This window comes from Ranitomeya imitator, chromosome 2 (assembly GCF_032444005.1).
Source record: "Ranitomeya imitator isolate aRanImi1 chromosome 2, aRanImi1.pri, whole genome shotgun sequence".
In the NCBI taxonomy this organism is placed as follows: domain Eukaryota; kingdom Metazoa; phylum Chordata; class Amphibia; order Anura; family Dendrobatidae; genus Ranitomeya; species Ranitomeya imitator.
The window spans coordinates 762,191,728-762,212,949 of record NC_091283.1 but is presented as its reverse complement, the minus strand read 5'-3'; the positions used below and the strand labels follow the sequence as shown (position 1 = coordinate 762,212,949).

The 21,222-nt window shown below is 42.7% G+C and overlaps 1 protein-coding gene across 8 annotated transcripts in view; it reads right to left on the bottom strand.

Moving 5' to 3' along the window:
• PPP3CB (protein phosphatase 3 catalytic subunit beta) overlaps positions 1 to 21,222 on the bottom strand; it is a 118,963-nt gene that overhangs the window by 19,665 nt on the left and 78,076 nt on the right. For 4 of the 8 annotated variants that reach the window (XM_069753380.1, XM_069753378.1, XM_069753385.1 and 1 more), the window contains exons 5-11: positions 20,609 to 20,754; positions 18,335 to 18,474; positions 18,178 to 18,255; positions 17,998 to 18,092; positions 17,188 to 17,313; positions 15,067 to 15,144; positions 3,678 to 3,762 (exon numbers count right to left, since the gene is read on the bottom strand). In XM_069753380.1, the coding sequence (XP_069609481.1) occupies positions 3,678 to 3,762; positions 15,067 to 15,144; positions 17,188 to 17,313; positions 17,998 to 18,092; positions 18,178 to 18,255; positions 18,335 to 18,474; positions 20,609 to 20,754 (748 nt within the window). The remainder of the gene's footprint in view (positions 1 to 3,677; positions 3,763 to 15,066; positions 15,145 to 17,187; positions 17,314 to 17,997; positions 18,093 to 18,177; positions 18,256 to 18,334; positions 18,475 to 20,608; positions 20,755 to 21,222) is intronic. The other 4 variants (XM_069753379.1, XM_069753381.1, XM_069753383.1 and 1 more) reach the window with 1 other exon arrangement.

Sequence of the window (21,222 nt, the reverse complement as noted above, 5' to 3'; positions counted from 1 at the left end):
AAAAAAAAAAAAAACATTTTGTAAATATTTTTCCCAGTAATATACGCTTTTGTTCTAGTTTGAAATAAAAATCATCCTTGAATCAGAATATCGAGTTCCATCATCATCCTTCAGGACCACATATTGCTGGGAAAAATATTTACAAAGTGTTATCGCCTATAAAAGCACTGTTCAGTGCGCTCATCAGTTCCCAGATCTCTGCGGCAAACTGAATGCAAAGAAGAATGGAGTAATCCATGGATTGGATCTATACGCAGTATCTCAAGACACTAAAAAGGTGAGTGGATTCACACTGAGTATACCCCTTTGGAAACTAACTGCTACACTCATAAGTCTACGCTTCCCATTTCTCTCCCTATAATCCCCTCTTGTTTTATATAAAAAGAAAAAAAAATCCAATCTGAACCACTGTTACAAGAACCATGACCATCTCCAGTAATAATAATAATAATATTAATAAAAATATATATGAGATCAGTGCGGAGCATAAATGAGTACTCCCAGTTTAAGAAGATTTGAATCACTCTTAATGTACACAAGAACAATTTCCAAAATTGACAAGACCGTTTCATAGATCATTTTTTACCCCATAATTTGCAATGAAAGTTAAATTAACCCCTTTCCGACACCGGGCGTAATAACAGACCGATGTCGGATATCCTCCCTTTGATGTGAGCCCACATATTTTCCGGCACGTCAGCTGTTTTGAACAGTTGACATGTGTCGCTAACATCCGCGGGAGGAATAGCGATCCTCCCACCGCTGTTGACCCGTTAAATGCTGCTGTCAAACTCTGACAGCGGCATTTAACACGCGCTTCCTGTAAGCATGCCGGTAATCCACTTATCCGTGATCATGGGTCACCAATGGTTTGGCATGACAACCAGAGGTCTCCTGCAGACCTCTGCGAGATTGGTGGTCAGCGCTCACAGCAAGTGAGTAATTCTGCTACATACAGGCGCTCTGATCATTATCACCTGTATGTAGCAGAGGCGTTCGGGTCATGGCAGCTTCTAGACTCCCATGAAGATTATTGAAGCATGCAAAAGGTAAAAAAAAAAGGAAAAAAAAAAGCTTAACTTTTTTTTATATATATAAATATATACCGTATATACTCGAGTATAAGCCGAGATTTTCAGCCCACTTTTTTGGGCTGAAAATAACCTTCTCGGCTTATACTTGAGTCATACCCTGGGGTCGGCAGGGGAGGGGGAGCAGCAGCTGTGTAATAATACTCACCTGCTCCTGGTGCTGTCCCTGCAGGTCCCTGATTCTCCGGAAGCTTCTTCCTGTAGTGAGCGGTCACATGGTACTGCTCATTACAGTAATGAATATGGACCAGACTCCACCCCTATGGGTGTGGAGTCTGGTCCATATTCTTTACTGTAATGAGCGGTACCACGTGACCGCTCACTACAGGAAGAAGCTGCCGGCGTCAGGGAACAGACGTGATTTTTTCCCAAATCACCCCCCCTTTCAAAAAAAATTAAATCAAAACACATTTGGTGTCGCCGCGTTCAAAAACGCCCGATCTGTCTATCTAAAAAAGGATTAACACGATCGCTAAATGGAGTAGCGAGAAAAAAGTCAATATGTCAGAATTGCGTTTTTTTGGTCGCCGCAAAGTTGCATTAATACTAGTGATTAGCGAATAGCGAATATACTCGTTACTCGAGATTTCTCGAGCAGCTGAATGATTTACATCGGATAGCCAGCCTAAGTACATGTGGGGGTTGCCTGGTTGCTAGGGAATCCCCACACATACTTATGCCGGCTAACAGATGTAAATCATTCAGCTGCGGCAAGCAAAACTAAATCCCCGAGCAATAAAAAATACTTAACGAGTATATTCGCTCATCACTAATTAAAATGCAATAATGGCCGATCAGAAGTTCGTATCTGCACTAAAATGGTATCAATAAAATGTCAGCTCGGTGCGCAAAATATAAGCCCTCACCCAACCTGAGATCACAAAAAATGGAGACGCTATGGATATCGGAAAATGGAGCAATTTTTAACAAAATTTGGAATTTTTAGACATGTTTGGTGTCTATGAACTCGAAATGACCTGGAGAATCCCAATGGCAGGTCAGTTTTAACATTTAGTAAACCTAGTATTAAAAAAAAAAAAAAAAAAAAGCAAAAACAAGAAAACTGTGGGATTGCACTTTTTTTTTGCAATTTCACCGCACTTGGAATTTTTTCCCATTTTCGATTCCACGATATGTTAAAACCAATGGTGTCTAACAAAAGTACAACTCGTCCCGCAAAAAAATACAAAAGTTATGGCTCTGGGAAGGGGAGCAAAAAAATGAAAATGCAAAACCAAAACTACTTCCGGGAGTTAAGGGGTAATGGGTTAAAAAAAAGTTATGAAACTCCATCTTGCAAAATTTGAGAAATTGTTCTTGTATTCAGTGAGATACTGATTAAAATATTACTTTTCAAAGGAGGTGTACTCAATTATGATGAGCACTGTATAGGAAATAGTTTAAGGCCATGTTCACACGATCCTTTTTTTCATGCGGAATTGCCGCGATTTTCCCGCTGCGGGTCCGCAGCTGTTTTCCATGCAGGGTACATTACATTGTACCCTATGGAAAACAGGAACTGCTGTGCCCACAATGCGGAAAATAAAAAAAAAAAAACGCGCTGAATAGCTGCGGGAAAAAAGAAGTACCATGTCACTTCTTTTTTCGGAGCCGCAGCGGTTCTGCACCCATTGACCTCCATTGTGAGGTCAAACCCGCAGTAAAACCCGCAGATGAAAAAAATATCTGCGGGTTTTACTGCGGTTTGTGGTGCCGAACCGCTGCAGCAGGAAGTGCGGGGAAGCGGGCGGAAGTGCGTGGGCGGAGTGTGGCTGCCCCCCCGTGCTCCGATCCCGCCCCCCCGTGCTCCAATCCCACCGCCCCGTGCTCCGATGCCCCCCCCCCCCCACCAGTGCTCCGATGCCCCCCCCCCCCCCCCACCAGTGCTCCGATGCCCCTCCCCCCCCCCCCCCCCCGTGCCCTAATCTCCCCCCCCTTATACTTACCCGGCGTCCCGGTGTCCGTCCGGCCGTCTTCTCCCTGGGCGCCGCCATCTTGCAAAATGGCGGGCGCATGCCGGCCGGCAGATTCGTTCCAAAGTGCATTTTGATCACTGAGATATAACCTATCTCAGTGATCAAAATAAAAAAAAATAGTAAATGACACCCCCCCCCCCCCCCCCCTTTGTCACCCCCATAGGTAGGGACAATAAAAAAAAAAATTAAGAATTTTTTTTCTTTTCCACCAAGGTTAGAATAGGGTTAGGGGTAGGGTTAGGGGTAGGGTTAGGGGTAGGGTATTTTCAGCCATTTTAACTGCATAGAAAACTGCATAAAAAAAAGGATCAAAAAAAGGATAAAAAAAAAGGATCAAAAAACGCATCAAAAAAGGACAAAAAAAGGACCAAAAAAAGGACCTGCGTTTTCTGCCAAGAGCTGCAGTTTTTTAAAAAAAACAGTCCTGAAAAAAAAAAGGATGGAAATCAGGAACGTGTGAACATACCCTAAAGAATGGGGAAGTGTCACGGAAAAAAAGAAAAAAAAAAAAAAGATGCCATAGTAATTTGAATAACCAAGCGAGAAAGAAAATATGTCCAACTTGTCCCGATCATAGTGGTATTTGCATGAGAGGCACATTTCCACTTACCTGAGCACAGAGAAGACTCGCGCCATCTTTCCAATTGCCCGTATTTTGTTCCTGATTATTTCTTTACGAGCTGCAGCTGTACCTACTTTCAATGGAATAAAAAGAATCTCAAGCTCAAGAATAGACAGTTCACAGATTACAACAAATCTTACACAAAACACACCACCACACGCTTTATAAAGTTTGTTTTTACAAACTTACAATCGTTTTTGGTTAAGTACACTGATAAAGCAAGATATAATACAAACCAGAGGAAAAAGGATTGCTGAACTGTAAGCATTCTTGCTGTTAAGAGCTTTAAGTCAATTGTAGATGTGAACATGTGACATTCAGATAAGGCGTTAAAACACTGAATGATCTGAGAGAAGCGTAGAAAGGTATGTGTAGAGGACTACATGGAACATACAACCTTAGGCTCTTACATGTTTTGGAGAAAAACTAAGTTTTTGGATTTTTTTTCCCCTTCATCTTTCTATTCCACTCACCTGTTCTGAGGACTAAAACCACAACATTGTAGGTGAGCTCAGTTGTTACATACAAAATAGAAGAAAACTAAAAATACTTCAATCTAATTTGTCCACCATTCATGGAAATTATACGCTGAAGCTAGCTGATATCACAAGTCAAGAAAATGATAAGAAAAAATAAAACAACACGCCACAGGTATAAGCTTTTTCTGACTTTGTACATGCTGGCTTCTTACAACTAGTGATGCAAACTAAGCTCATAATAGAGGTCACGTACAAGACCATATTAAGGCTCTGTACAGAACCACTACATGACACCTATACTAATTTTTGTTCTCTGTATGCTGGAAATTTTTTATTTTTTTTTGCAAAATTTTTAAGACTAAATATATTTTGTTTTGCAGTTATCACTGCTTTGCATCAAAAGGGCTTTACAGGTAAGGACATTGCTGCTTGCAAGATTGCCTATCAATCAACCATTTCATAATCTAGAACAGTGATTCCCAAGTCCAGTCCTCAGTCCTCTGATGACTGCAGACATTCGAGATGATCGGCATATTTTTTATTGGGATTTTACCTTTCCCCAGAGACCAAGCATGACATGGCTGTTGCCAGTCATCTGCCCACTATTGACTTGAGGTCTACAGTCAGGGGTTACAGTTATTACAAAATATGCATCTTCTTCCCTGATTTGTCTTGAAGCTGAAAATGTATGTCCCATCACTTTCGGATCTATACAAGCCCCAATATTCATAATTTTCTTTTAGCGACCCCAAATCTGGGTATTGAAGATCTAACATTTCCCATGAGGGAAAAAAGCTTTGCAGGATGTTCTTTTTGGAGAGACAATAGGTATGCTGCCTTAATTTCCTGTCCAATCTATATACCCTTGTCTATGTACAATAGACATCCTCATTGCCACTGCCGGGGGGTCTGTTACTTCAAAAAGGAGCTACCTGCATGTTAATTAGGACTGCCACTATCCAACTATGCCCAATTTCCTACTTCCTTATGTCTATTGTACCAGTCTACTTCTAAGAGACTCAGACTGTAAACTATTTTTGCTATTAGAAATCTGTGTGCGACAAGAGGAGGGAAGGGGTGAATGCCCCCATCACGAGTGTTTTCAGAGATGTGCAATAGTAAGGAAAGCCTGAAAACATGATGTGTTGGAGGTCGGGAGGACTGGAGTTTGTGAAATGCTGATCTACAACTTCAAAGTGAGAGGTTCAATTGATGTGAAGAAAGCTTCACGGCTCCAAGAAAGTCCAGCAAGTGGTAGCACTGTCTCAAGAATTCAGTGCAAAGTCTGCTTAAGAATGGCAGCAGACAGGTGTCAGTGCATCTGCACGCAAAGGGAGGCAAAACCTTTTGGAGAGTGGCCTGGTGACAGGAAAGCCACTTCTTTCCAAGAAAGGCATCAAGGACACAGATTATAAGGAACATCTTGAAGAATGATTGAAGAACAAAAGATGAGACCAAGCATGAGTCCTATGTCATGCCATTAGTAAAGTATCCAGAGGCCATTCATGTATGGGATGACTTTCCATCCAGTGAGCTCACTCACAATTTTGTCTAAGAATCATATGAATCATTCAAGAGAAATTTCTCCCAATAACACAGGAGCAATCTGGTGATGAACAATGTTTTTCCCCAACATGGAGCACCAAATCACAAGGTAAAATATGTGGCTTGGTGAACCTAAGCATTGAAATTTTAGGTCCGTGCCCAAGAAACTCCCCAGATCTCAATCCAAATCAGAACTGGTGGTCAATCTTCAAAAAGCGGGTAGATAAAGAAATACACCGATTGTGATAAATACCAACCACTGATTTAACAAGAATGGGTTACCACTAGTGATGAGTGAATATACTCGTTGCTCGGGTTTTCCGGAGCACGATCGGGTGTCCTCCGAGTATTTGTCACTGCTCAGAGATTTAGTTTTTGTTGACACAGCTGCATGATTTACAGCTATTAGCCAGCCTGAGTACATGTGGGGGTTGCGTGGTTGCTAGGGAGTCCCCACATGTAATCAAGCTGTCTAGCAGTCGTAAATCATCCAGCTGTGGCAACGAAAACTAAATCTCCGAGCAGTCACAAATACTCGGTGACCACCCGAGAAATGAGTACACTCGCTTATCACTAGTTACCACCAGTCTGGATTTGGCCCAGAAGCTGAAATCCAGCTGCCAGGGAGAATTGCAGAAATCTTGAAAAATAAGGGAGAACACTGTAAATATTCAGTCTTTGCATAAATGTGATGTATTTGTCAAAAAAGTGTAAAAACTTATGAAATGATTATAACTAAGAGTAGAAAACATCTGAATAAAACATCTAAAAATAGTGAAGCGGCAAATTGTGAAAAGCAAGATTGGTGCCAGTCTCAAAACTTTTGGCCATGACTGTATATAGTTTTTCTGTTCCATTCTCTACAAACCCGTGTAAAAGCATTGATGCTATGGGAGAATACCTCTGTAAATACCGCACTGTATAGAGCCTAAACAGCAGCACACAGAGGCTTTATATTCTAGCAGGATCAGTAATCTGCTGCTAAACCTACACTGTTTGGTGTCAAAGTGACCTATGGAAAACACCAGAGGCTACAAAACACATTGCACTATTCTGATTCAGAAAACTGAACGTAATACTAAGGAAAAAATAAGTTTACCCAATTTTTTTTCCACTTTTCTTTTTTCGTCAAAGCCTAATATGTACATCATAGCCAACTGCCTACAGCGGTGATGCATTGGTTGTGCACTTTGATCATGTGCCACTAGCACAACATCAATCTACCCCCACCCCGTTATGCATTTTACTACGGGACGCAGTCACATGATTCTGGCATTGTAGTCTCTGCATGTGGACTTGCAATCAGGGACAGAAAATCAAACATTTGCTACAGTGGTAGGTCGCCATGTTGTGGTAGATTGCAATGTGAAACCATAGACAGTCTATAGGTCTGATGTCACAATGAAACACCACAAGCTCACTGACGCACTAGCCTACAGCTTGTATCTCCAGAAGTGAAAAGGGCTTCCAGTTATTTTCTTCTATTCTATCCAGTTTTCGTGCAATTACTTATTCCTTAATTTCATTCAAAGGAGCTTGTCCTGGAACACTCGTACATTGCCCAGTCAGGGCTAACATTATCAGACTGATGGTTCACAAGCACCGGACAAGGAGAAAGGCAACACCCACATGTCAATATATTCGCACATTCCCAAAATAAATAACAGAGGGACTGATCAAAGCGGTTTATATTCTAGTATGACTGATGCGGTGACTTTATTCTTTAAATAGTTTATTATCATATATTGCAGACAGGTCGCCCATCCAAGCCCCCCCCCCCCCCCATATATTGCAGACAGGTCCCCCCCATATATTGCAGACCGGTCGCCCATCCAGGCCCCCCCCCCCCATATATTGCAGACAGGTCCCCCCCATATATTGCAGACCGGTCGCCCATCCAGGCCCCTCCCCCATATATTGCAGACAGGTCCCCCATCCAGGTCCCACCCATATATTGCAGACAAGTCCCCCCATATATTGTAGTCAGGTCCCCCTTCCAGGTCCCCACCATATATTGCAGACAGGTCCCCCATCCAGGTCCCCCCCCCATATATTGCAGACAGGACCCCCCCCCCCTTATATAGCAGACGGGCACTCCATCCAGGTCCCCCCATATATTGCAGACAGGTCCCCCCATATATTGCAGACAGGTCCCCCCATCCAGGTCCCCCCCATATATTGCAGACAGGTCCCCCATCCAGGTCCCCCCCATATATTGCAGACAGGTCCCCCATCCAGGTCCCCCCCATATATTGCAGACAGGTCCCCCATCCAGGTCCCCCCCATATATTGCAGACAGGTCCCCCATCCAGGTCCCCCCCATATATTGCAGACAGGTCCCCCATCCAGGTCCCCCCCATATATTGCAGACAGGTCCCCCATCCAGGTCCCCCCCATTTTCACATAGACATAACAGAGAAGAAGAAGAAGAAAAAAAAAAAAGATTCTTCTGTCCTCCATTCCCTTGGTGTCCTCCTTTCTGCTCCTGCAGCCCGCAGGCACATAGACCCCTTGATGATCGCTGCCCAGTCCAGGAGCCGCCGGCATCCGCGTTAGGCCATGTTCACACTATGCGGAACTGCAGCGATTTTGCCGCTGCGGGTCCGCAGCTGTTTTCCATGCAGGGTACAGTACAATGTTACACATGATGCTGAAAAACCCGAAAAAAAACGCGCTGAATTGCTGCGGAAAAAAAGAAGGACCATGTCACTTTGTGCAGAATCGCAGAGATTCTGCACCCATAGAAATGCATTGATCCGCTTACTTCCCGCATGGGGCTGTGCACACCATGCGGGAAGTAAGCGGATAATGTGCGGGTTATACCCGGGGTGGAGGAGAGGAGACTCTCCTCCAGGCCCCGGGAACCATATTTGAGTAAAAAAAAAAAAAAAGAATTAAAATAAAAAATAATGCTATACTCACCTCTGAAGTCTCAGCGCTGCACGCGGCCGTCCGGTCTCAGGTTTGCTATGCGACCAGGACCTTCGGTGACGTCGCGGTCCTGGTCGCACAGCATCTTTGGAACCGGACCGCCGCCTGCAGCGCCCAGGAGATCGGGACGTCAGAGGGTGAGTATACCATGATTTTATTATTTTTAACACTACTATTGATGCTGCATATGCAGCATCAATAGTAGGGGTAAAATCCCGCAGCGGAACCCGCAGCGGAACCCGCAGGACAAACCGCGATAAATCTGCAGGGATAACCGCAGCGGGTTTGCCCTGCAGATTTATCAAATCCGCTGCGGGAGAACCCACAGGATAAAAAGGAACGTGTGAATGTGGCCTTATAGTGCAGTGTATTGCCGTGCAGAGACCGGCTCTCGGCACAGCAATGCTAGTGTTAGCCGCCGGCCTATCAGAGGCCAGGAGCTGACATCTGTGTCCCGGCGCAGCGGCGTATGACGTCAATGCCATGCGCAGATTTCAGCTCCTGGCCTCTGATAGGCCGGCGGCTGACACTAGTATTGCTGTGCCGAGAGCCGGTCTCTGCGCGGCAATACACTGCACTACAGCGCGGATGTCGGCGGCTGCCGGAGCGAGCGCGATCGTTACGGGACCTATATGCCTGCGAGCCGCATGAAGCAGTCGGAGGGACCGCATGCGGCCCGCGTGATTGAGACCCCTGTTTTAGAGCGTGTGTGTGAGTGAGAGTGTGCGTGTGTATATATTTCCCCTGCTATGTATTACATAGGACTGTCTGTGCAAGAACTTAGTCTTAACATACAACAGCATCTGGCCAAAGAGAAAGTGAAAGAGTATACAGATAGCTGCATTTCTAAGATTATCTCAGCACAGGAACATTCTTTATTTTTTTCTTTAAACACATCCGATTGAGAAACATTTGCATTTTAAGGTCTATTGATTGTATTTTGCTCATGAAACAAACCCTTTAGGAACTCTCTCACAAAACTGCTATTTGGCCAAGAAAAAAAAATACACATGGAAAATGTATTATCAACTGCAATTGAAGAAATGCTTATGTCTTACTTATCATAAATAGTCAAATACCTAATTAAAAGTTGCATGAAAAGAAAAAGTGGAGTGTCAGCACAAACTGTTCAAATAAAGTAAATGTGATCTGTGCACCAAGGGTATACCCAAGGTTTAGTGCATCTTCCCACCTACCTGTTTTCCACCCATCTCTGCCCAACTCTGGTGTTTCCAGAGGAAACGGAGGATGGATGAAAAAAAAAAGTTTGTGGGAAGGAGCACAGAGCTGTTCCCCATACCAAGAGTACACCAAAGATGTGCTTGGTTTGAACAATCACTTTGTGCCGAGATTCCCTTTAACATACCACATAAATTACATTACTCATCATCAACTAAAATATTGGCAACACATCCAGTCTTTACCCCCCAGAATCTCTCGCACAACAATCTAAATATAAAGTGATCGTATTCTTTGAAAACACATCACATGCAGAAATGTCAAAGGAAAACAAAAATGGTACTAAAACCATGAAGCAGAAACACACACAAATGAAAGCGTCCCCCCAGTCATGCAGGGCCAATGATACGGAATGTTAAGACACTGACAAAGAGGATGGACTCTACGAATGGAAGGAATGGAAAGAAACATAAGAGAAAATGCCATGCACAGAAAGACAGATGTCTAGGAATATGACTTCTAACAATGCAAAACGCAAATTATATTTAATGCTCATGGTTAAAAAGTGTGAGCCAGAAAGAAAGAAAAAGACATCTAAGGAAGAAAATGCTACACTTAACTGACGTGTAACATTGTTTAAATGTGTCGTGTAGCAACTTCAAAAAAATCTGGGAAGTCATATTTCAAAACAATGGTGCTCTGTCTGGTCTGTACCTTTTCTATTGCCATATATGAGTCGTTCTTCAGATGGAGAGTCCAGAAAAAAAGGAAGTGAACGATGGAGAAAGAGGGGAGTGAGACAAATTAAAAAAAAATAAGATATTTTACTCGGCAGCAGCAAGAATGAATGAGGGTGGACTGGCAAAAAAAAAGAAGAAAAAAAAAGGAATAGAGAAATGCTGCAACTCTGGGACTCTATAATGGTGGCAATAAATGTATAGATATTGAACTTGGTGCCGGGCAGGAGTGTTTTACAAGTTGTTAACCCCTTATTGGCCACAGAGCCATCAACGTGCTGTTAGGTGTGCTGCAGTTGGGTTAAGTGAAAAAAAAAACGCAAGAAAAAGGACAGATCTCTAGACGCTGTAAGGTTAAGAATATAAACATGCCATCAGCAGCACAAGATTTCGGATCACGGGATAATATTTCCCAAAAAAAAAAAAAACCCACACCCAATGTTGCTCTATGAAACATCTTGACAGCCTGCGTCACTTGCCTGCCACTGTAATATGGAAAGAAGATAAACTGTGTAAAAAAATATAGAGGATGGGGGGCATGGGAAATGAAAAAGTTCAGGTGTGATAACAAAACGATGACTATCCTAGAAATGCAAATACTTATTAAATAGGTTATCACAGTAAATGCAGGTAACAGTACAATGATCACGGAGCAGATAAATGTGGTTGCACAAAAGAATGGGATAAGCATCATACATCAGCGCAGCAAGTCAAGCAGGCATTTGTGCTTTACAATATTTCACTAAAAAAGTGTGAATGTGTGACAGACAGAAGGTGCACGGAGCTGTGTACTTCATTGGCGGCAATGGTTTGCAAAATAAATTTAAAAAAATGAATTCCAGTGAAAGGTAACTTTTCACAACTCATCAGAAATACTGCGAGCTCATCCACTCTTCAGTCAGAGATTACCGAGGGCACATAGGTTTATACTGTGATCCGAAGTTTAGACAGATGTTAAGATAGTTACATTAGCCGATCAACAGGAATAGAATAAATGGTCACATTCTTCCATTCCTCATAGGGAAAAAAAGATACAAATACTGATGGCATAAACGATAGGATTTAAAAACAAACAACTTTACAGTCAAAGATTTTTTTTTTATCTTTTGAATTATACAATTGGGTAATTCAAACATAAAAAGAGGAATAAACAAACAAAAAAAAAAGTTATCCAAAAAAGATAGATTTAACAAATTAGATTTTATGGCTATTTAGACTTAGTTCAAATGTGAAAACCAAAAGAGACTCCTTAGGAGAGATGAGCGAATTTGATCGGGTCTCTGCTTATTTGGCACGCTATAGTACTTACCGAATAAGCTACAGCGGGAACCCGGATACATGGAGCGCGCCGGCTGATCGGCTCCGCAGCTGCATCTGTCACTGTCAAAACACAGCCTGTGTGTTGGGCTCTCCATGCATGTGTTATGACTGTCACACAGCCGCGACACATGCGGCTGCTGAGCCGAACAGCTGATCAGCCGGCGCGCTCCATGTATCCGGGTTCCCGCTGTAGCTTATTCGGTAAGTGCTATAGCGTGCCAAATAAGCAGGGACCCGATCAAATTCGCTCTACTCCTTCATAACAGTGAAGAAATCATCTTTATTTGGTTGCTGATTGAGCAGCAATAGCTTATCAAGAGATACTTTATCGGGAACCCGTAATGCCAACATGCAGTCTGATCTGTGGGGAAACAAGTTACAGCTGAGCAGACTCATGTAAAGCTTTGTGGGAAAAGATTAAGCAGAACATGAAATTAAATCCTTGCTAATTTTCTGCGTTAGGAGTCCAGTGGGCGGTTCTACGAGGTGATTGACAGCGTCCTCTAAATGCACATTCAAATGGGGGAAACGGTCAATCAAGCAATAGGACCACCCACAGACTCCTAAGCAGTGAAGGAGAATGGATCGAAATGCATAAAATACTGAATCTCTTTCCACAAAATTGCACATTAATGTCCTTAGCTCCTCCTGCTCTAAAACGGTGTAGATCAAACTACATATTCAACATAAGAGGTTACCTTTGAAGGGAGGGAACAACTCCACTTTTGAAGTTTCTGGCTCTACAGTGCATGCTAATCCATGCATCAGCGGTGGACAAATACATTTAGATTTTAGAAGTCGCGTAGATCATTGTTGAAGAGACAGTTTTAGTGATTTTTTTTCCTCTTAGCAATGATGCAAAAAAGAACTTGAGTAAGCATCAATAAAAAAAAATAACCCAACAGCCATTTCTAGATGTATTGGCTGCGAGGCACCTGACAGAATACAACACATTGCACTTCCATGGTGTTGACATTTTTCCTATGAACGGAATCAACACATCCAAAGGAAAATATTTCACCTCTACAGCACGGCCAGAAGCGACAATAGCAGAAGACGTTTTAGTTGATGAAAATCGGACAAAAGCAGGTTTAACTGATCATTCTTAGTTTATCTACATTAGAAAAGAAAAATCAGTAGTAATAGACGTAACTTAGAGCTTTTGGCTTTATTTATCACCACTAGAACGTCTTGAATTTCTTGTTTAGAAGCATAAAAGTTTTTAATCAAATAACTATGTGAATATCCAAAGTATGTGAATACTACAAACACAAATGAAAGGTCATTTTGTCATCAAGAATACACCCAGGGAGTAGCAAGAGCTGGGAAATGTACCGCAAAGCACTGAGGAGTGGCTCTCCGAACTCTGGGACCCCTACCCAAGAAGGTGCTAAAGCCAATTTGGTACTCCATCTGCCCAATGTCACTCCTCAATAGATGCTGCAACATCACACAAGTAAAGTACCTGCACGGAGTCAGAGAAGGCATGGAGCACGGAGAAGTGGTTGCGCGTTTATTAAGAATGCAATCACTTTACATAAAAAAAAATTAAAAAAAACAACACCAAGCCTAGAAATGATAAAACATTTGCCCATACTGATCAGCCTGCAGGATTTTTTACATTTCCTTAAACCTAACAATTTTGTGGTAATCCTGTGGAGAACATAGGCATTATAGTTGAGTTGGGTATTACAATTCCTCAATGACAAGCAACTGAGGCATTCACATCTTTATATACAGAGCAGAGGGGGGAGGCTCCTGCTGCAGGCCGTTGAATTACAGCCAAACAAGCCAGTGTGAAGAAAAAAGGGAAAAGGTAAGATCTCATTTCCAGGAACATACAGAGAAGCGAACTATATATGACTTATTAATGTTCCTTTCAAGAATACCGTACCTCTCACGACGGATACAGCTATTAACCTAGAAATATAGGGTTAACATGCAGGTTAATAGCGTTAGGAAAGTGCCCGGCAGCCATTATTCCTCCAGGGAGGTGCCGGCTTTTAGTCCTACAGGCACAGATACAGTCACTGCTCTCAGCACGGTCTAGCGCAGCAGCACAGAAACGGCTGTCAGTCAACAGTATTTCTAGCGGTGTAGATTTCATGTGAATGTCGTATGTGAGCGGCACGCCTGTGTGACTGAAAGCTGGCAACTCCCGGGAGGAATACATTTCTGCCGGGTGCCACACTTTCAATACAGTATCTGGCACTTTCCTAATGCTATATACCAGCAGGTTAAAGGGACTGTCAGCACAAAATTCCTGTTCAAACCAAGTACAGACGCTCGGCGCTTCACGGCAAGGCCAATCATGTATATACACCTTCTCATCTGCTTTGTTTCCATCCATCTCCGCCATTCTCTTGCGGGAAATAGAAGGAAAATAAGCAAGGAGGAAGGTGGGAAGCACCGATGGTCGGGACCTCGTTTGGTCATTCTGTATTGACAATCCCTTTAATAGCGTTATCTGACCTGACAGGGTCCCTTTAATTCCAGTGATCACAATTCCAGCCAATGAGTAAGCCATGCCTATCCCACAAAAAAAAGACGGGGACACTAGTTCTTAACCCCAATCAGGAACAAGAAGCACTTGCCAATGAGTTCAATGATATAAGTGAAAACCTAGAGAACTTCAGAAAATTCAGAAAATTCCCAAATTTGTCCACAGCTAGAGTCAACCTATTAGACACAAGCGCCTTCCACTTCACTCTCACAACGTAATCAACAGTGGACAGATCAGGCGGAGAACAGACAAGGGGGTGGAGGGGGTAAATATCTCTTTAATTTATGGACAGGGGTTTTCCCATCATTCCCATGCAAATTCTCAGCTCACACACTCCCAATGTGGAGATATTCTCAAGTAACTAAATGACACGTTAAACTTTGGAAATCACTTAAAATGGTGACATTCACCATGGGGAACAGTAACCTTTCACATTCCTAGATTTAAAAAAAAAAAAGTTTCAAGAAAATCAAAACAATTTTTCGTGCACTGAAACCTGAGCTCCAGGAAAACCCCAACTACACAATATTACCATAAAAATGCTAAGTGTAATGATCAATAAAATCATTTATGATGTTGCCCTTTGCTTCATGGTTACAGTTTTCTAAGGCGATGACTTGCACACATGCACCGACTGCCTGTATAAAAAGAATTAGCAACTAGGAATATTACAAAGTTCCTACCGTCAAATTGGTCTTCTCCTTCAGTCATTAACTCATCATCTGAGCAAATACTCAAGACATTTACAAGCATCTCGGTTACTGTTTAAAGAGAAAAAAAAAAATACAGTAAAAAAGTAATAATTCAAACATTTTAAAAAATTTATCCAAAAATCACATGCAATTAGTCAGACGATCACCATAGATCACTATGAAATAAAAGCAGTTTGCAGGACTGTTTGCTACATGAAACTTTGCTTATTTTACATTACAATACAAATTGAATAGTATAATGAAAGGGTAGCCGTCATCTGATTCCTGCTGCCAGAATATGGGCATGGATCAGACACTGGCTGCGATATTACGGCCTTGGGTGCCTCATTCAGAGAAGCCGCAGCGTTTCAGAGAAAGCACTGCCTGTTCTCTATGCATCTCGTATTACCGGTCCGAGGCAGGTTCCCAATGGATTCTCCCTGCCCCGCTCCTTCAGACGGTTCGTACTCTCCCTTATGTGTGTTTATAGGGAGATGATGCAAAGGTGCACAGGTAGTAGGTTCCAAGTAGGTTTTCTCTTAAACACCGCAGTCTGTGTACGCGGATAGGTGGCTTTTCACTTGCAAAACAGTGAAAAAACTTCACACACAAGACCCAACAAGCAATAGAAATGCCAGGAGCCGGCGCACACATCATATTCACCTACCTGCGCGCCCTGGGTGCTGGCACTGCATCTCGTTCCGACCGCCAACGCCTGCAGCTCTTCCTGTGCTCAGCGGTCACGTGGTACCGCTCATTAAGGTGATGAATATGGACACGTCTCCACTCCCATAGGGCCGGAACGAGATGCAGTGCCAGCGCCCAGGGCGCGCAGGTAGTTGACTATGATGTCTTTTTTTTTCAATAGGAAACATGCACACAGGGAAAGGGAATAAGGAGGCATGCATACAGGGACGGAACTGAGAGGCATTCATACCAGGACGGGGATGAGGGGACAATACATACCCAGTTTTCCATGGCAAAAGTAGGTGCCTCGACTTATACTCTGGTCAGCTTATACTCCAGTATATACGGTATATGTAGAAAGACATAAATCCATGGGACACATTCATTCTTACACGGTCTGTCAAAGGTTGTTATAAGTTTATCCCAAATTTTTTCGCTTTCTCAGATGTTTTGGGTTGCCATTATGATTTAAACAGAGAAAACACAGTAGTTTGACAATAAATGGCTTCACTCAAACACTAACCATGAGTGGAGCACAAGTTTTGGTGTTATCATTCATATTCTCTGAAAAAAGGCCAAGAAAGCAAAAATTCTGCAGGGATATGTAAATTTTTGAGCACAACTGTATATATTCCAGTAGATAGGAAAATATTAAGATTTGAGAGTCCTCAGAGACACAAAAGTATAAACTTCTAACAACCTTTAACACACTCAGTGCAAGAAAGAATGTGGCCCATGGATTTATGTCTTTCTACATCAGACCAAGATATATAAGGAGCAGGTTTTGTCATTGTGGAGAGCGACCTGCCAGGTCTGGAGGAGACTAAAGCTATGTGCCACGTTGTGGATTTTGCTGCGGATCTGGAGAGTTTTTTTCCGTGCGGATTTGCACCAAATCCGCAAATACAGCTCAGGCAATGATAATCAATAGGAATCCAGAATTGGTGTGCACACGCTGCGCAAAATTCTGCACGGATTCTCAGCGTTTTATTTTCCGCAGCATGTTAATTCTTTTTGCAGATCTGCAGCGTTTCTACCCTGAGTCAGTCAAATCCACAGCTAAACCGCAGGTGTAAAAAGGTCATGTGGCTTCTGGGCTACCGGTTGGGGACCCCTGCCCTATATAGAGTGGATCCTGTGTGCCTTTTTTGCAAACTATCCAGGTAAAAGGACATACTGCAATTACATGGGTTGCTATCAAAATGAAATAATATGAACATGCAGAAGGCCATGAAGGTAAAAGAAGATTTGCAAGTCATAGTATCTGCCTGAATTAAGTAAATGGTGAGGACATAAAAGCAGATAATAGGCAATCAGAGATAAAGATGAATTGAAATAATTAGATCTGTTATATATAGATGGATTGGTTGACATTTTTCACCCACAATGTTGTGGTTATTTAAAATGCAGAAATAAGTGCTATACCTTTTTCACCGACAAATGGCAAGGACCAAGTGAAGACATCCATGAAGTTCGGCAGCCAGTACGGGTGTGGGGAGCAGTTGAACTGTCGGATATTCATCACATTATTTTCATATTTTAATACAGCAGCTATAATGTGAGTGGGGAAAATCATTAAAGACAATCATTGTTATAGCTTGTTTTTAGGTTATTCAATTTTATACTTTTATCATTGGACAAGGAATAAGCAGTAGAAAGTTTTAAAAGGGGTTATCCACTACCTGGACAACAAAATTTTAAATAAAGCAACCACACTTATAAAATAAAAACAACATACTCACCTCCCATGTATTGGTGCCATTCTAGCGACGTTGTTGCTGGGGCTCACGTGGCATGGTTATAATACATGGGGATTGCAACAAATCAACAGTCGCCATTAGGCTGATGCACTCACACAACTTCAATGTGTCCGAGGTTCGGACGAAAGATCGAGTGCACAGCAGTTCAATATCAGCGGCTGATTGGCTGCAGAGCTAAAGTAACGTGACTGTCACGCGAGGCCCGGCGCCAACATGGCTGGAACTGCATCGGCACGGGAGGACAGTTTATGCTCTGATTTTATATTTCATAAAATGGGACCCACTTTATTTAAAAGAGGAGTTACCCGGGTATTGGACAACATCTTTAAAAAAAAAAAAAAATGGCACTAGTTCCATCATGCTGGATGTGGGTGAAAGCTAGAACCGTTACTGGCACTAATGATATTAATCACTTTTCCACTCACTTAGCAAATTATAAAAAATGAACATTGAAAACAGAAAAACATAAGCATACCTTTATTATTATAGACATCTAAGTAGTTAGGAGCTGAAAATATCGTTATTAAAGAAGGAAACCCCGTCGTTTGACTTTTTCTGTACATTCGATAACTGCAGTAACAAAAAAAAAACATGAGATCAAGCAAAAACTGAAACCATATCAGTAAAAAAACAAGCTAACACTCCATAGTCTTACCCAGCATCTTGTGCTTCATGCGCCCGGATAATTGACAGCAGGTTGTTAGTCAGCAAAAACTCACAAACAGCTGGGTAACTGAAATAAGAATATTAATAATTTAATGATATTCAGTCCACATTATGAAGCCCCTAAACATTCTTAAAAGGTAACATACCTATAGAAGTAAGAGCATCCTCTGACCGTGTTATGACTGAAGTGTTCTTGCGACTTCTCATTACCAAAATCTTCGGAAGGGTCCGACCACAACAAGTCACACATGGGGCCAAACGCTGGAGGTTCCTTGAACCTGTCTAACTACAACCAGATTAGAGGGCATGCGTGTTACAATACTGCGGCATTAGAGTTAACGAGTCAGCAAATGGGTTCTTATTGCACAGGCACACAATCTATTACATACAGGGCTTGGGGTAAATAAAGACCAAAAGCAGGGCAGATGGTACGTGGTTGAGAGGTTTTATCAGTCACGCAGACTTTCTTCATTATTGTGATAGAGAAAGGTCGTCTATTTTGTCAACCAAAATGCTGTTTACCACTAGAAACCAAAATACAGTTTACGATTAGATTAGCCAAACCTGTGTGACTGGAACGATGAAGTTGGCAAACAACTCCTCAAGAAGGTTCTCCACTGCTTTAATGTCCATGTCCTAGCATAAAGTAAAAAATAGCACACTGGCGTAGAGGTGTGTGCGTGCGTGGTGTCAGACACCCATCGATCACCAGCAAGCAGGTCCAGCACTGGGCCAGATGTAAAACAGCGCACAGAGCAGCATCACTCCATCATTGAGTTTAGTGGCTGCTCCTGGATATTGCTCTATTAAGCATAATTAAAACCAAATTTATATGCACCCCAAAGTGCTCATCCCACAAAAAAAAAAAAAAAAAAAAGCCCGGACAGCTGCACCTGCAAAAAGGGTGTAACTTTACAAATAGTTTTTTTTTTGTTTTGTTTTTTTTTAAGTATATTTTTATCATGCAAATGTAGTTAAGGTTTTCTTGGACTTACATTTCCATCAGATTCCATTAAGTAAAAATAACTTATTATTGCTCACTGCTGCCTTGATTAAGAATCCAGCAATGACATCACAACTATGGCACACGTGACCGCTTCAGCCAGTGACAGAGCTCAGACGCGTGCTGTAGTTGTGACTAAAGTTGGGCAAATTTGCTCGGGTCTCTGCTTATTCGGATAGCTATAGCACTTAGCGAATAAGCTGCAGAGGGAACCCGGATATCTGGAGCGCGCCGGCTGATCAGCTGTTCGGCTCCGCAGCTGCATGTGTCACAGCTGCGTGACAGGCACAACACATACATAGAGAGCCCAACACACAGGATCTCTACGCATGTGTCATGCCTGTCACACAGCCACGACACATGCAGCTGTGCAGACGATCAGCAGGAAACAGAGTTTCCTCTGCAGCTTATTCGGCAAGTTCTATAGCTTACCAAATAAGCTGCAGGGTCTCGAGCAAATTCGCTCATCTCTAGTTGTGACAGAGGCACAGCACCGGACACTGGGAGAGTCAGCATCACCCAAGTTTACAAACTTGGAATTGCCAGGTGACTAAGGGTACCATTACACTATACGATTTACCAATGATCATGACCAGCGATACGACCTGGCCGTGATCGTTGGCAAGTCGTTGTGTGGTCACTGGAGAGCTGTCACACAGACAGCTCTCCAGCGACCAAAGATGCCGAGGTCCCCGGGTAACCAGGGTAAACATAGGGTTACTAAGCGCAGGGCCGCGCTTAGTAACCCGATGTTAACCCTGGTTACCAGTGTAAAAAAAAAAAACACTACATACTTACATTCCGGTGTCTGTCCCTTGCCGTCTGCTTCCCGCCCTGACTGACTGCCGGCCGTAAAGTGAAAGCACAGCACAGCGCGCTGTGCTGTGCTTTCACTTTACGGCCGGCAGTCAGTCAGGGCGGGAAGCAGACGGCAAGGGACCTGACGGACACCGGAATGTAAGTATGTAGTGTTTGTTTTTTTTTACATTTACGATGGTAACCAGGATAAACATCGGGTTACTAAGCGCGGCCCTGCGCTTAGTAACCCGATGTTTACCCTGGTTACAAGCGAACGCATCGCTAGATCGGTGTCACACACACCGATCCAGCGATGACAGCGGGAGATCCAGCGACGAAAGAAAGTTCCAAACGATCTGCTACGACGTACGATTCTCAGCAGGGTCCCTGATCCCTGCTGCGTGTCAGACACAGCGATATCTTATGGATATCGCTGGAACGTCACGGATCGTACCGTCGTAGCGACAAAAGTGCCACTGTGAGACGGTACCCTTATACTTTGGAGATAAGGGTAGGAGACAACATTCTTGAGTGCAAGAGACAAAAAACAAACAAATACACATAAACCCACATTCAATTATTGTTATAGCATACATAATATTTCACTGAAGATACTCACTCTTTTAATGTCATCTAACGTGTGTATTTCTGGAGATAGTCCCCCATGGACACAAAGAAATTGTTGGTTTAAAAGTGCAGCTAAGGGAAGACAATCAAATGCTTCCATACAGGCTTCATAAACTCTTTCTGAATATTTTATTTTACCTAAAAATAAAAAAAACCCACGAGTTATCACACAATTTCTGTCAAGAAACAAAAAGAATAGGGTTTGCACTGACATAAAAGGAATTTTCTGCAAACAAATTTAAAAGACCACCATTCAGGAGTTTCCAGAATTTCATCTTATCTGTATCCACCAATCACATCATGCCAATTTTTAAAATGTCTATCACATAGGATGCCCCCATTTACAGCAGGAGAGTTCATGTACATATTCCAGAACCACTCACCATTATCCATACTTGGAGAAAGAGGCCTACAAGAAGACAGCAAGGAATCCTGGTTAACTAAAACGCATCATCTCCCGCCTTGACTACTGCAACCTCCTGCTCTGCGGCCTCCCCTCGAACACTTTCGCACCCATCCAATCTATTCTAAACTCAGCTGCTCGACTAATCCACCTGTCCACCCGCTATTCCCCGGCCTAGGTGTATTCCCCGGTAGGGTAAAGAC